Genomic DNA, 13,707 nt, shown 5'->3' with positions numbered 1-13,707 from the left:
CCAGGGCCCTTCACTTCCATAATTCTTCATTTTCCAGCCTTGAACGTAAGCCAGACACATCTGTCTGGCCATATGCGTGAACTCTGCAGTGTGTGCCGAGGTGGTTGTAAAACAGGGCTGCTGAAGGCCCTACTGGGAGAGCCTGCACATGTGTACCCTCGGGCTACTGGCGCCGGGCCCAGAACCACTGCGCTTCGCTTTTCCAAACCCACCCCAACCTTTTCAGATTTCGCCTTTTTTCTCTTTTTTTTTTTCTTTTTTTTTTCTTTTTTTTTTTTCATTTGAATTCGGAGCAATCCGTATCAAGGCGAAGGTAGAAGTTTGTGTGCCGGGAGGGAGGGGCCGCCCCCACAAGCGAGTCCATTATTGTTGGCAGGTACCTGGGTCACGTTAATATGAGGAGGAAGAAAGCAGCAACGAAACGAGTGAGAGATTGGAGAGATGGGCTGTAAATTAAAGCGGCCTGAAGCCTTCCAGCCTCCCATGGTTGTTAAGCGGGAGGTGTAAGTAAATTCCCCACTTCCCACTGCCTTGTACAGACACAGCAAACAGGAACTGCACATGTTCGGGGAGGGCAGCGCGCGGCGGATCCCGGCGAGCGGCGCAGCTGCAGCGGGGCCCCCCGGGATGGCCGCTGCCCATTCTGCGGGGAGAGTGGGGGCTGCCTGATGTTGTCAGGGGCTTTCTCCCCCCGGCCTGCTCCTCCCTTCCTCCCCGGCCGTGCTGGGGCTGATGCTCGAAGGCAGAGAGAGGTCAAAATGAGGGTGTGGGCAGCTTCAGGGGCTGCACAGCTGAGAGCTGAGGTGCAGTTGGAGTCTGAAGGCGCGGGGTGGAGGAGAAGTCCTTGGGGTTTCGGTAGAGTCATCCAGGCCGTAGCTGGCTGGGAATGGCCTGGAGCAGAACATGTGTGCTTGCCCCAGTCCTCTCCCTGCCTGGGTACTGACCACGCAGCTGGAGCAGCAGAGGAGCTCGGCTGGAAAATGCTGCCGGGGGGAGGCCAGGTTGGAGCCAGCTCAGCATCCACCCCCTCCACTTTCCCTCTTAACCTGTGATCCTTGACCTTTCTGCTCCTCCCAACAGATTTAGTGTTTCATGGAGCTGGGGACCTTTTCTCTTTGCTGTTACAGCCTGTCATTCACTGCCCACCTAGGGAATGTCAGCTGCTCTCCAAGTCACCCTTTCATTTTTCTGGGGACAAGCCACAGCTCCGAGTGCAGCCGATGTGGCTCCTGTCTCAGCACACAGGACTCAGCTCCCCATACAGCAGTGGGGACTCAGGTCCAGGTGCTGTGGCTGCCTCCTGTGGAATCTGTGAGGGTGTGTGCAGTCCCCCAGGGTGCAGGGCAAAGCCTTCATCTCTCGGCCGTGTGGTTTCTTTCTGTGCCCAAGGAGAGCGCAGTGTCATGGCCTCACCTGGGACTTGCAGAGTTGCGCTTCTCATCGATAAAGTCACTGCCTTCTCTCCTGCAGGTTTTCTTGCCTTTGCCCTGCACCCCAGTCTCTGGCAGCCCAGCTGTGCTGCTGATTGACACCTTGAGGGAGATTCTAGCTTCATTGCTCTTAGGTCGCTGTCCTGGCTGTGTGTAGGACTGTGGCTTGAGCTGCTGGGGAAACACAGGTCCAGGCAGGATAAATGGCAAACGTGGAGGCCTTCAGCCAGCACCAGCTTTAGAGGGAACTCAGCTCCATTCCCCTACAGAAACACAGACCCCAAAACGCCCAAACTCCGAGAGGGGAAAAAAGACCAGAGCAGGGTCAGGTCTCTCATATTCCTGGGCAATTCTAGATGCAAAGCAGCTCCCTGGCTCCACTGCCAGCTTGCCACTGCCCTCACTGCATTCCCACACTGGGACAGAGCTGGTGACAGCAGGGATGCATCAGGACGAAGTGAAAGACCAGACCCATCCCTGGGTGCTGCTCAGGTGTTTAGAGGGAGGAGAGGCCAGGCAGGCAGGTGGACAAGAAGAGGTGGCAGCGACGCTGCTGGGGCAGGCAACTCTCTCAGGCAGGGCTGTCCCCAGCCCACAGCATGTCCTGCTGCTTGGCCAGCCCTTGGTCCATGCTGTTCAGCGTCCCCTGTCCTTTGTGCCGCCGCTGCGCGCTGGGAGCGGTCGAGTTTCCTGACCGGTTGAAAACATCCCACCTGAAACATAACAGGCTCTTCCTCTGGATGCTGCTATTGTTTTGCTCAGCATTACAGAAGCAGCTCAGCCGGGGCGGCCAATTATGACATGTCTTCCCAAAATAGCCGCTCTCCTGTCCCTTCTGAGCCCACGGAACGGCCGCCCCCTTAAGATGCAGCCGCTCCTTTGTGGCGGTAGTGTGAGTAAGTGGCTAAATTTAGCCGTGTCCCATTCACGCTCTCCCTCCCCGCAGGAACAATGCCGCGGGCGCACACGCGCCGGCACAGCACCTGCCTGGGAGCGGGTGCCTGCTGCCTGCGGAAGGCGCACACCCACCCACGGCGGCTCCGCCACGGCGGCGGCCCCGGTGTGCTACCAGGCACGGGGCACGTTTACTCCCGAGGAAGACGCTGGGGACGAGCCTTGGGAGGAGGAAGCCCTGGAGCAGAGAGGCTTGGAGGAGGCATTGTTCTCGGCCCTGGAAAATCCGATCCCCGCGGAGCGCGCGGGGCTGGCAGGGGCAGCGGCGCCGGCTTTGGCCGCGGTTGGGGAGCGGGTGGTGGCAGGAGGGAGGTGGTGGCAGGATGGTGGTGGCCCTTCCGTCCTGGCTGAGCGGCGTGACCCCGTGTGACCTTGTCGCTTTTCTCTTCGGCCTCTCTGCCATCCTAGCACCGCGGGCAGAGGAGTTTCGGGGTCCGTGTGCAGGGCTCCAGGGTCCATGCGGAGCCTTCTCCTTTTTTCTGTGCTGGTGGTGGGGACCCTCGGTTCACCCCCCGTCGTTCTGCACGAAGTCCTGGCTTTTGGGGGACGGGTCCCCACGCTGGAAGCCCTCACCCGGGCATTGACTTCCGGGGAATTCCCCAGGTGATCCCAGCTGATGGATGAGCTGGGAATTTGGGACTGTGTGTGCTGGAGTGTCTGATCTCAGTGCTGCCACCAGCTGGGGCAGCCGGGGGAGCCACCTCCGGCTGCGGCCCAGCTCCTGGGAGAAGCCCCCGTGGCCGGAGCAGAGGGATGGGCAGGGGGCTGCGGGTGGGACCAGCGCTGACCCCGCAGCGTGCGGGTGCAGGAGGCCAGGGGGGTGGAGCTGGCAGCCCAGGAGAGGGCAAGGAGCCCCTGGTCTCAGAGGTCCACTGCCATGTCCAGGACTGTGGGGTCACCCTGCCACTGAATTGAGCCAAGCCAAGCCTATTTGTTTAACCCAAATAAGCCAAAGCTAAAATCCGGCTGTCCCAAAACACTAGAACCAGGGTGAGGCTGTAGCTCTGCTGTTCTATCCACCCGGGACAGAACACTCCGCAGGGTGGTTTCCAAACCCCACCTCCCAGCAGGACACAGAGGCCATCTCCCTGTCCTTGTTTTAGGGACACTGAGGCACAGTGGGACCAGCAGCTCGCTTCTGGCAGCCCTAAAAGCACAAAAGCCGAGTCCCAAACATGGGCATCCCGATCCACACCCGCATTCTCCCCTTCCTCCCCACGGGGCCGTGCCCCGCGGACCGGCAGAAGGGTTAAGGCAGAACTGGCCTCCCCGGTTCTGCCGCACATGGGCTCCCTTTCATCTTTGGCGTGGGGCCAGCCAGCGTCCGCATGAATCACAGGCCACTCCTCTCTCCCCCAAACCCCTTGGCCGGAGGCTTCTGCAGCCTTTTACTCACACAAACAAAAATAAATCTCGCTGCCGGCCTCTGAACTCTGCAAAGGCGAGTTTCCCTCTGGCTCCCCGAGCGGCCCGGAGCTGTGCGCGGGGACTTGGCACGCTCCCCGCCGACCTCGCTCTTTCACTCCCGGCGCATCCTGTGTCCTTCTCTCACCGGGCGGCCCGGCGAGCGGAATGGGACGTGACGGCCGGCACAGGCGTTGCTGCCGGCTGCCAGGAACCGGCCGGGTACGGCCCGCCGGGGCCGCGGGGGCAAATGCCACACACGAGGGTACTGCCCTCCCCGCCGTCACCCCCGTGCCCCCCGCCGGAGGGGTAGGTGAGCGTCCTGCTGACGCTCCCGAGGTCACCTGCAGGGGCTGTGGGGAGTCACAGGCTCAGTAACTGTATTGGGGTGCAGGCGGGGGTCCCCTCCTGCCACCAGCTCTTGTTTGCACAGGGCTGTCACTATTCAGTGGCGACTGCGTGGTTTCACCCCCCACTTCCTGCAACTTCAGGGCCATTGACCTCTTTCGAAGCCACACAAGAGACTTGCCATTCTCTGAGTCTCTGCACTGGTCGATGGGGCCCTTCTCTATCTCCCCGAGGCAGGTGGAGCAGGGTCCAGTGCCTCCCAGGGACAAGCAGCTCCTCCCACACCCCAAAACCCTGCGGAGACACCCCACCTGCTGTTCTCCTTGTGGTGAGGAGGCAGCAGCAGCTCCATGCCGGGGTTGGTTCCAGGTGGTCCCTGACTGTAGCTCTTCCTGTGCCACCAGTGAGTGCCCAGGCAGAGCACAGGCAGGGATGGCATCTAGCACGTGGCTGGTACAGAGCTGCAGCCTGGGGACACTGGTGTGTCCTCTGTGTGATGGGGAAGGCACATCCTGCAGACAGGACCTGGCATGCTCCCTGCTCTGCCTGACACCCCTCAGGGTTTGTGGGAGCCACATCCCCAGAACCAGCACTTCCAGAAGGAGGGTGGGAGGCACGTGGTGAGGTTCTGCTTGCTGCCTTGCCTGGAGACACTTGTGGGAGGTGGCAGCATCAATTTAAAGCCTTGATTTAAAGCCAGATGACAACACTTGGAAATGAATTAAAAACCACTTCTTTCCATGGCCACTGCTGGCCCATGCAGCTTGTTGTTCCAGGGCGCCTCCAAGGGTTTGGCATGACTTGAGGGAGGGTTGGGATCCTCACTGAGGGCAGGGGGAGCTCCCCATACCATTCGGCAGGACAGGCTTGGTGGTCACCACGCGTGCCCAGGGCACATCTGGGGGTCCAAGCCTGGTCTCAGAAGGGTTTGCATGGTGGATGTGATCCACAGCAACTCTTCTGTGCTCCATGGGTGACCGGTTCCTATTAGAGGCAACAAACATCAGCGAGTCCAGGGAAGCTATTTTTAAGCAGAGGAAGCACTAGAATAGCATCCTGAGTTTTTTAAGCCTGTGGCTTACTAAAGAGCCCAAGTCCTTCGAGAGCCTCGAAAGTCATACGTGAGCTCTGGGGTCCCGTTTTGGCATCTGGCGTTGGTCAGAGGTCCAGGTGCAGCCCAGAGGGCAGCCAGCAAGCCCCAGCAGACCCTCCCCATGTGAGTGTGATCACCTCTGTCTCTGTGGGTGTGAAGAGCTCAGTCAAGGACAGAACTGTGAGTTTCAGGGCTGGAGCCCACCTGGTTTCCCAGCTGGGTGGAGTCGGAAAAGGCAAGGCATGTGCAGGAGGTGGTAGGACAGTGAAGGAGATATTCAGCCGAAGATCCCTACCCCACAGACCTCTGGCTGCCTGCTTGGGGTCCCTGTGTTAGGAGGCTGTTGGCAGGACTTACACATCCCAAACTGGTTTGTTTTGCCTGTTGTCACCTTGACCTGTTTCCATGTGAAACCCCAGAACCCCTGTCCTCCCTCCCCCTTGGCACCAGTGCAGATTATTATTACTGACTGCAACTGCCAGTCCCACAAAGTAGGACAATTCCCAAAATACCTCAGTTTTCAAGGCTGGTCCCAGTTCTTCCAAAGGCTGGATAGGGATGTTTTTCTAGGAGAATGTTTTCTTGGAGGCTTTTGCCATCCCGCTCACGTGTGTACTGTGGGCCTGTAAGAGCTGATGTCTGGGGTGTGCAGGTGGGATGGATGCAGCCCCCTCCCAGTCCCCTTCACATGGATCTGTACGTGCCAGCCAGGCTGATCTTCTGCTCTCAGGGTGCACGGGTCATAGGACTGACATCCTCCTTACTCACCATGTGTCCTTCCTTCTCCTCCAGGCCGTGCTGAAAGACCAGAGCCAAATGAGGCAGATGGAGCTGGAGATCAGACCAGTCTTTCTGGTCCCAGACACCAACGGTTTCATTGACCACCTCGGCAGTTTGGTCACGCTGCTGGACTGCAGGAAGTTCATCCTGGTGGTGCCCCTGATCGGTGAGTAGTGCCAGTGCTGTGGCAAGGGCTTCCCCTCTCCCCTGGTGTGGTCTGTCCCTCCAGTCTGGCTCCCTCTCTCCATGTCCCGCTTGCCCGCAGTGCCTGTGTGGTCTGTGGCTGGTCAGCTCCTGCCATGGTACTAGATTTCATCCTGCCCTGTCTCATCCCAGTCGTTGCTGGCATTCCTTCAGCACCTGTCACCCTGCTCCCTCCCTGCCAACCTTCTGCCCACAGCACTCAGCAAACTTCTCCTGGTGCATTTGGGGGTGCTGGGGCCTGGGAGAAAGCAGATGAGTGTTAAATGGGATTTGGAGGGAATTTCGAAGGCAGCAAGGAGGAGGAATTGTTAAACAAGCAGAGCAGATAGCTTATCCCAGCTGAGCTGGGGCTTAGGCAGGCTGAGCAAATGGCCGGCCTGTGTCCCAGCGTCTCAGCGCTGCTCAAGCCCAGCCCTTCTTTTTATCCTTATAAAGCTCGCAGTAAAACAGCAAGCTGGTTCCCGTTATTGGTAAACACTCACCCTGGCAGATAACGGCTGTGCTGCTGGGTGGTCTCCCAGGGTGGCGGCAGCGTTTGGTTCGATGCCTCTGCTCTGATTGTTTGATCACGCTCCGGGCTGGAGGTGCCGCTCCTCCGGCCACTGGCACGCCGGCGCCTGGCACAGCCCGGTGCCAGCCTGGCACTCACAGGATCCCCGAGGACAGCAGGAGAGGCTGGGGCAGGAGTGGGGCTGAGCATTGCAGAGCCCACATCCCATCCACAGCCCCAGGGGACTGGGCACCAGCTGGGTCCTGTGGGTATCTCCGGTGTCCAGGCAGCGAGGTGGCACAGGTACACCCCGTGGCATGTGGGGGTGCTGCCCTCCGAGTAACTGTGGGGATTCCTTCTCAACTCCTGGTGTCCAGCACACAGCTCTGCTGTCCCAGAGCTAACATCCAGCTGCTGCCCTTCTCCTCAGGCTGAGCAGCCCAGCTCAGAAGGGATTCCTGGGGCTGGGGATGGCACCCCTGGGCAGGGAGAGCAGGGCTGGATGCCTGCCCAGCTCAGCAGAGGAGTTGCCAAGTTGCTCTGTGGCTTGGCATTGCAGAAGTCAAGGGAAGGCAGTCGGCAGCACCAGCAGAGCCTGGGAAGCCCTGGGGGCTCTGGGGCATGTTAACACCTGGGATAGCTGGGACCTGCCTTGGAGCCATGGTTTTGCCTCTTGGTGCACTCCAGTGGTTGCTGGGAGGCTTCTCCATCAAACCCCAGCCAGGGGCAGCAAGAGAGCTGAAAACTCTGGTCCTCTTGCTGTCCAAGATGCTGCTCCCCTCAACCTGCAAAAGGAGCCTGGCCTGCCCTGCCACAGGCACGAATGAGCACTTTTAGTGCCCTCCTGCCTCATCATATAAGGACAGAGTAACTCGTCTCCCGCTGCTGCCACAAGCCTCCCTGAAGCATCCCAAAGCCAGCAAGTCCCTGTCCATGCACGGGTTGGTCACATTCCCCCTCATCCCCCCGGATAGCCATCAGCACAGGCAGGAGGAAGCCATCCCCTGGGCCTGTGGCTGCTGGGGACAGAGGCCTCGGTGCCATGTCCCATGAGGGCAGGCTGGAGAGAGGCACAGTGCCCTTCCCCGGCACTGCTCCCTGCTCTTCCCGGGGATGCAGCAAGGGGTTAAGCGCTTGGCTTCTCGTTGGGTTTGTTTCTCTTGCTCTTTAACCTGCTCCGTGCTCCTTGAGCCTGACCCCGCCATGGAGAAGCCAGGCCTGGTGCAGAAGCACAAACAAGCCTCCCCTTTGAAGCCTGTTTAGCTTGGAAGCAGGAAGGCGGATTTCGGGAGGGAATACCAGCTTTTCCTGTTTGATGTTCCGTTCTTGCACAGCTCCCCCCACCCCGGGCCCAGCCGTGCATTGTGTGGAAATGGCAGCATCAGGTCGGTAGCAAGAAGAGTCTCCAGCCAGGGAAGAGCAAAGCAACTCCACGCAGATTTAATTGGAATACCCAGACAGTGAGTGCCAGTCTCACCATGGAACAGAGCGATCACGCAGGCTCCCCGGGCAGTGATTCACAGCACTGGGGAGAGGCCTCAGACCCCGAGCTCTCTCCCCGAACCCCCCAAGGAATGCATAGTTCCCACTTGAACTCAGGACTTGGCTCCAAGCTCGGAAACAATCTTCAGAAATGAAGCCATGGCTCAAACACACACACACACACACAGAGTGCGGAGGCTCCCTCGCGCACACGTGCACACCAGCTCTGTGCACACACAGCCCTGTGCACCAGCACAGCCAGGGGACACTTGTTTGCACATCTGGATGCACATTTGTGTGCCCAGCCCTGCTGCCAGCTGTGGGGATGGGCATACCAAGGGTGTGTCCAGATGTGCTCACGAGCGTCGTCACTCATGCACGCTGAGCAGCTCTTCCAGCAGCCCCAGCACCCAAGGGTTGCTCCCTCCCTGGAGCTCTGGGGTCCACTGGGCTCATCAGGCTGGAGCAGCTGGAGTTCCCAACCACTTGGCAGCAGTACAAGAGGTTCCAGTCAAGGTGAACAGGCTGGGAATCCACCTGGATTCCAAGCTCGTCTCGAGGCAGGACAGATGCGCAAAGCCAGATGGGTGAGGTGTTGAAAGGAGCGTGTTCCCTGCCAGGAGCACAGGGTGGCGGCTTCAAGTGGGAAAACAGGCCTGGGATTTGTGTGGGAAATAGTGCCAGGGTGGGAACTGCCTGCTTCCTGTTCCCATGTGCAGCCCTGCAGTCAGACAGTGCAGAGCCAGGCAGTGCCACACGGGCAGGAGGCACAGTGCCACCAGCCATCGCTGTGCTCGGAGATAGAGGAGCAGGATGCAGGAGTTCAGGGTTTCCTGACAGCCCGGGCACGGACGTGCTGTTGGTCACAACACTGGAGTGTGGGGTGGGGGGCACAGCGATTCTCCCTGGGCTTTGGCAGGGCAGAACCAGTGGCCCTCACCAGTTACACTGCAGGGGTGAGGTGCCTGCGCTCTCGGGGCCGAGCCAGGTGACCCATGGAGGTGGAAGGCAGCAAACCTTTTCCAGACCCGCAGCCAAGTCCAGGAGCACAGGGACTCTGCAGCAGCTGAACCCAGATTTCCTGAGCCAGCTCCCTGTGCCCCGGCCCTGAGGCCTTGGCAACTTGCATGCTCCAGCAGCAGGTCACGGGAGCACCTTGTCCCATAGTAACTGTACCTCCTCTTCCTGTTTGAAGTGATAAACGAGCTGGATGGCCTGGCCAAGGGCCCAGAGATGGAGCACCGGGCTGCAGGCTATGCCCGCCAAGTGCAGGAGAGAGCCAGGAAGTCCATCGAGTTCCTGGAGGAGCGATTCGAGAGCCGGGACAACTGTTTGAGGGCTCTGACCAGCCGAGGCAACGAGCTGGAGTCCATCTCCTTCCGCAGTGAAGACACCACTGGCCAGCAGGTAAGGGGCATCCTGGACTCTGAGGGCCACCACCTCCTCAGGGAAAACCAGGGACCCTGAGGTCCCTGAGCTCCGGGCAGGGGGAGGCTCTGTGCTCTCACATTGCAGGTGGCTGAGTAGGCCTTGTTTCTCAGCTTGGGGCAGCCCTGCTCTCACTGAGTTGTGTTGGGGTGTCTCAAGGCAGTACAGCAGTCAGGGTGGTGGAGGTACAAAGTTTTCCTTGCCAAGGGTAACCTTGCCCTTTCTTTTCCAGGGAAACAATGATGACCTGATTCTGTCCTGCTGCCTCCACTATTGCAATGACAAGGCCAAGGATTTCATGCCCTCCAACAAAGGTGGGACATCCTCACATCCTCTTTGTCCCTTCTCTGTTGCATTCCACAGACTCCTCCTGTTTCTCTTTCATGGCCCTTGGATCTGTTCCCTCCTGCATTTTGCCTCTTTCAACACCCAGGTGCCATCTCCTGCCTCCGGTCAGCCCCAGGCTGTGTCCCTCCCACCTCATTGCCAAATGTCACCTCATGGCACCTTGGGGATGCCCCAGCCTGTGACAAACTCACCATAAACATCCACAGAGCCATTTTTGTGGTGACAAAGGGCCAGAAAATGCCTCCTCCCCACGACCCCTGATGCCTTCTGTCCAGGACTCTTTTTCCTCTGGATTCCTGGCTGGCATCAACCATGTGTGCTGGGACCAGAGAGCCTCCAGGCTGTTGCCAGGGCGGCAGGAATGGGAATCGCATCAGCAGCTGCCCAAGAAATCAACCCACATTTGTCAGCACGAATTCTTAGCAGCTTAACTTGTCAGATTCACAGAGAAACCGTCACCAAATGTTTATGTGCAAATGATGCTGAATTTTGAAATCATGTGGATTATGGGGAATAGGGCCTGACAAGCTGACAGCCTCTGGTTTGTAACAAGGAGGCGCGTCACCAGCGCGGGGCAGAGGATGTTTATTGTTACACATTTCTTAAAGTGTCCGCGCAAAACCTCCCAGGCCCACTTGAGGCAGCTCTCAATCCCTGGCCTGCCTTCCCACTGAGCCCCCAATTCCCTTCCTTCCAGCACAGGCCAGCTGGGTGCTCACCCACCGTCCCCAGCCCCGACACCGTGACCATAGCCCGCGTTCCTGGCCACCCTCCCCTTCCCCTTGTCCTGCTGCTCCCTGCGCAGCCAATCTGGGCCCATGTTGGGCTCCCATAAACTCTGTTTTTTCCATTCCCGTCCTGGCTCGGAGGCACTGTGTTTCCTGTGCTCATAGGAACAGTACTCTGGTCACAGGACCCAGCTGCTTACACATACCCCATATGCTTCCCCTGCCTCGCACACACGTAAGCGTGGCTCCCACATCCCAGCCCTGCGAGTTGCGTGCGGGGCAGCTCATCCATCTGGGGGCAAGATCCCTTTGGTTGTTTCTCAGGCATCAACTCTCAGTGTCTGTCTGAGCCCCAGCCAGAAACGCCTCGGTGTCAGTGGCAACTCCAAAAAAGCTCCGCAAGAAATGAGGGGTGGCTTTAGATCTTATAATGAGATCAACAGAATAATAGCACCAGCTTCCTGCTGGAGCCAGGGTCGCAGGCCGTCTTCCTGGCCTGGGTCAGGCAGGGACCTCCTCTTCCCAGCCTGTGGCCAGTCCACTACCCCTGTGGGCAGTGGGCATTGAGCACAAATCACCCCGGGCAGCACAGAGAGGGGAGCTGATGGCCTTCAGGATGTAGGGCTGTCTCCGAGGCCCACCAGGAAGCTTGGCAAGGAGCAGGGAGCTGAGAGCTGGGAAAGTAGGGGAACACCCCTTGGGATGGGTGGAAGGCCTGGAGCAGGTCTGAGCTTCACTGTGCTCTGTGTGTGTGTGTGTCTCTTGCAGACGATCCCATCCGTTTGCTCAGGGAAGTGGTTTTGCTGACGGACGACCGCAACCTGCGAGTCAAAGCGCTGACCCGCAACGTGCCGGTGCGGGACATCCCCACCTTCCTCAAGTGGGCTCAGGAGGGCTGAGGGGGCCAGGCGGGGCCCAGGGCCCCTGAGCGAGTCACGCAGCCCCTGACAGTGGGAGCCCGGCTCCAGCGGCCGCCGCGCCGCCACCGCCGCCAGCCCACCACGAACAATAAACGCCACGTCTTCAACCCACCCCAGAATGGCCGTGCTGCCCAGGGCCCCCCGAGGGCAGACCAGCCGGGAAAGGTCATTGCTGTGGATGGTTCACGTGGAGGCTGGGCCGTTGAGGGTCCTGCCGGCCTTTGGGCAGTGCCAGCGAGGAGCTGGAGAGCCCCGCTGACGAGGGAAGCTTTGGGTGAGCCCCGTGCTGGATCACCACCAGCCTTTCACTTGGTTTGCTTGGGTGCAGAGAGCTCGAGTCACGCCTTGGTGGCTCTTTGGGTTTGTAGGCTGCGTAGGGCAGAGACTGGGGACACGCCGGCACAGACTTTGGGATTGCTTAGTCCAGCCCGTAGACCTTGGAGAGGCCGTGGACTTCAAGGGCAGGTTTCCCCCTGCCCCAGCCTGTTTGTCCTGCATGGCCAGACAGCCCCAGGTCCCCATCCACTTCCCCACCGCGTGCTGCCCCATGCAGGAGTGTTGTTTGCAGAGGGGTTTGGCCCCTCTGTGTTGCGGGGTTTGCTTGTTGAGTTTCATTTTTTCGGTGTAGGTTAGTTTTCAGGTGTGTGCCCTGCCTGCTTTGCTGGGGGAGGCTTTGAACACCCCCACAGCTGCTTTGTCCTGATCCCATGCCCACCCCGGCCATTACTTGCCCCTTCCCGTCTCCCCCAGATCCCTTAGTCCTCCCCTGCTACCTTTAGGAACACTTTTGACCTAAGACTCCATGTGAATCTCACAGAATTCTCCAAGGACCCCAGGACCAGCTGTCCCATGGCTACTGTGTGTCCTCACATTGCCACAGGCCCCTCTTCCATGTGGGATCTGGCTTCTGCCTATGGCTGCAGCGTCAGAGAGAACCATAGAAATGCTCAGCCCCACTGTTTGCCTAGCTGAGAGGGTCCACGGATGGAGCCATTGCCTTGTCCCTGGGTCATTTTACGCTTGGATTTGGGGTTGGGGTGCTGCTAAGCCTTCCACATCCCGCACTATCCCATCACCAAGTGTCCCATCCCCAGTGACACAGCAGATACAGAAGCTAAGAGGGAGCATTAACCCCTGAACCAGAGCCCCTGGAGCTCTGTCAAGTCCCAGTCCCATGAGCCGAGGGTGGGAGCAACCCCTGGTCCCCGCTGGGGCACTGCAGCCGTAGGAGGGAAGTGGCAGAGGTGGCAGAGGAAGCAGCAGGACAGAGCCCGGTGTTTTCCTTTCCTGTGTGCGTGGCTCAGACCCAGTATCTGCATCAGGAAGCCCAGTTCCCCCTGTGCCAGCTGCCCACCCCACGGCCAGAGCCAGCAGCAGGGTTAGAGCCTCGGCAGCGCCATGGACACACACACAGGGTTGTGCTGGATATCCTGTGCCAGAGCAGTGCCCAGCCTGGGGCACGGCCCACACAGGCTTTGGGGTGCCCGCTGTGGGGCACACGAGCCATCAGCACAGCACCCACGCCCCAGTTCCTTGCCCACAGCCGTGCTGGCTGCCAGCTTTGCAGAGACTTTGCCTTCTCCTCCACGCTGGGTGTGTTTCAATGTTTGTTTTCTTACGGCGCTGCCCCACTGCTGCTTTCCAGAGCTCTTCCCGAGGTACCACCAGCCCGGAGGGCCCTGCAGCTCTGCCAGACGTGTCACAAGCTTAGCCATGGGAGAGTTGTGGTGCCACCAAACCAGCTGGCACAACGGCGAGCAGAGCTTGAGCGCTGGGGCAATCCCTACCAGGCTGCTGGGAGCCCTTGTCTTAGGGCAGCGCCTGCCTTTGAGCTGTTAAGTTGGTTTTAATAATTTTTGGTATTAAACATGTGTCAGTGCTGAGTGGTGTGTTATTTGCTGTCAGCGCATGAGTTGCTGCTGAGGTTGGGGTGGGGGACACCAGGGAGGGACAGCAGTGGGACACGTTCTAAGGATGACAGCAGCTCTGTCCCACCTGCATCTGCTACTGCCCCGCAGCTGAGGGGGTCTGAGAAAACCAAATGCACAACAAAACCCCTCGGGTCCCCTCCCTGCAGCTCTGCACCCACAGACGCCCC

The 13,707-nt window shown here is 59.3% G+C and overlaps 1 protein-coding gene across 2 annotated transcripts in view; it reads left to right on the top strand.

The window, feature by feature from the left end:
• The window catches only part of SMG6 (SMG6 nonsense mediated mRNA decay factor), a 105,469-nt gene extending 91,977 nt beyond the window's left edge, over window positions 1–13,492 (top strand). For both annotated transcript variants that reach the window (XM_066202236.1, XM_066202235.1), the window contains exons 16-19: window positions 6,022–6,175; window positions 9,381–9,592; window positions 9,846–9,927; window positions 11,458–13,492. In XM_066202236.1, the coding sequence (XP_066058333.1) occupies window positions 6,022–6,175; window positions 9,381–9,592; window positions 9,846–9,927; window positions 11,458–11,588 (579 nt within the window). In that variant the 3' untranslated portion in view covers window positions 11,589–13,492. The remainder of the gene's footprint in view (window positions 1–6,021; window positions 6,176–9,380; window positions 9,593–9,845; window positions 9,928–11,457) is intronic.
• The last annotated feature ends 215 nt before the right edge of the window (window positions 13,493–13,707 follow it).

The sequence above is a fragment of the Chamaea fasciata genome, unplaced genomic scaffold, assembly GCF_029207755.1.
Source record: "Chamaea fasciata isolate MVZ Bird 193981 ecotype frontalis unplaced genomic scaffold, bChaFas1.0.hap1 SCAF_21, whole genome shotgun sequence".
Taxonomy (NCBI): Eukaryota; Metazoa; Chordata; class Aves; order Passeriformes; family Sylviidae; genus Chamaea; species Chamaea fasciata.
Note: the sequence above shows the minus strand (reverse complement) of the source record. Positions and strands in the feature narration are given on the sequence as shown.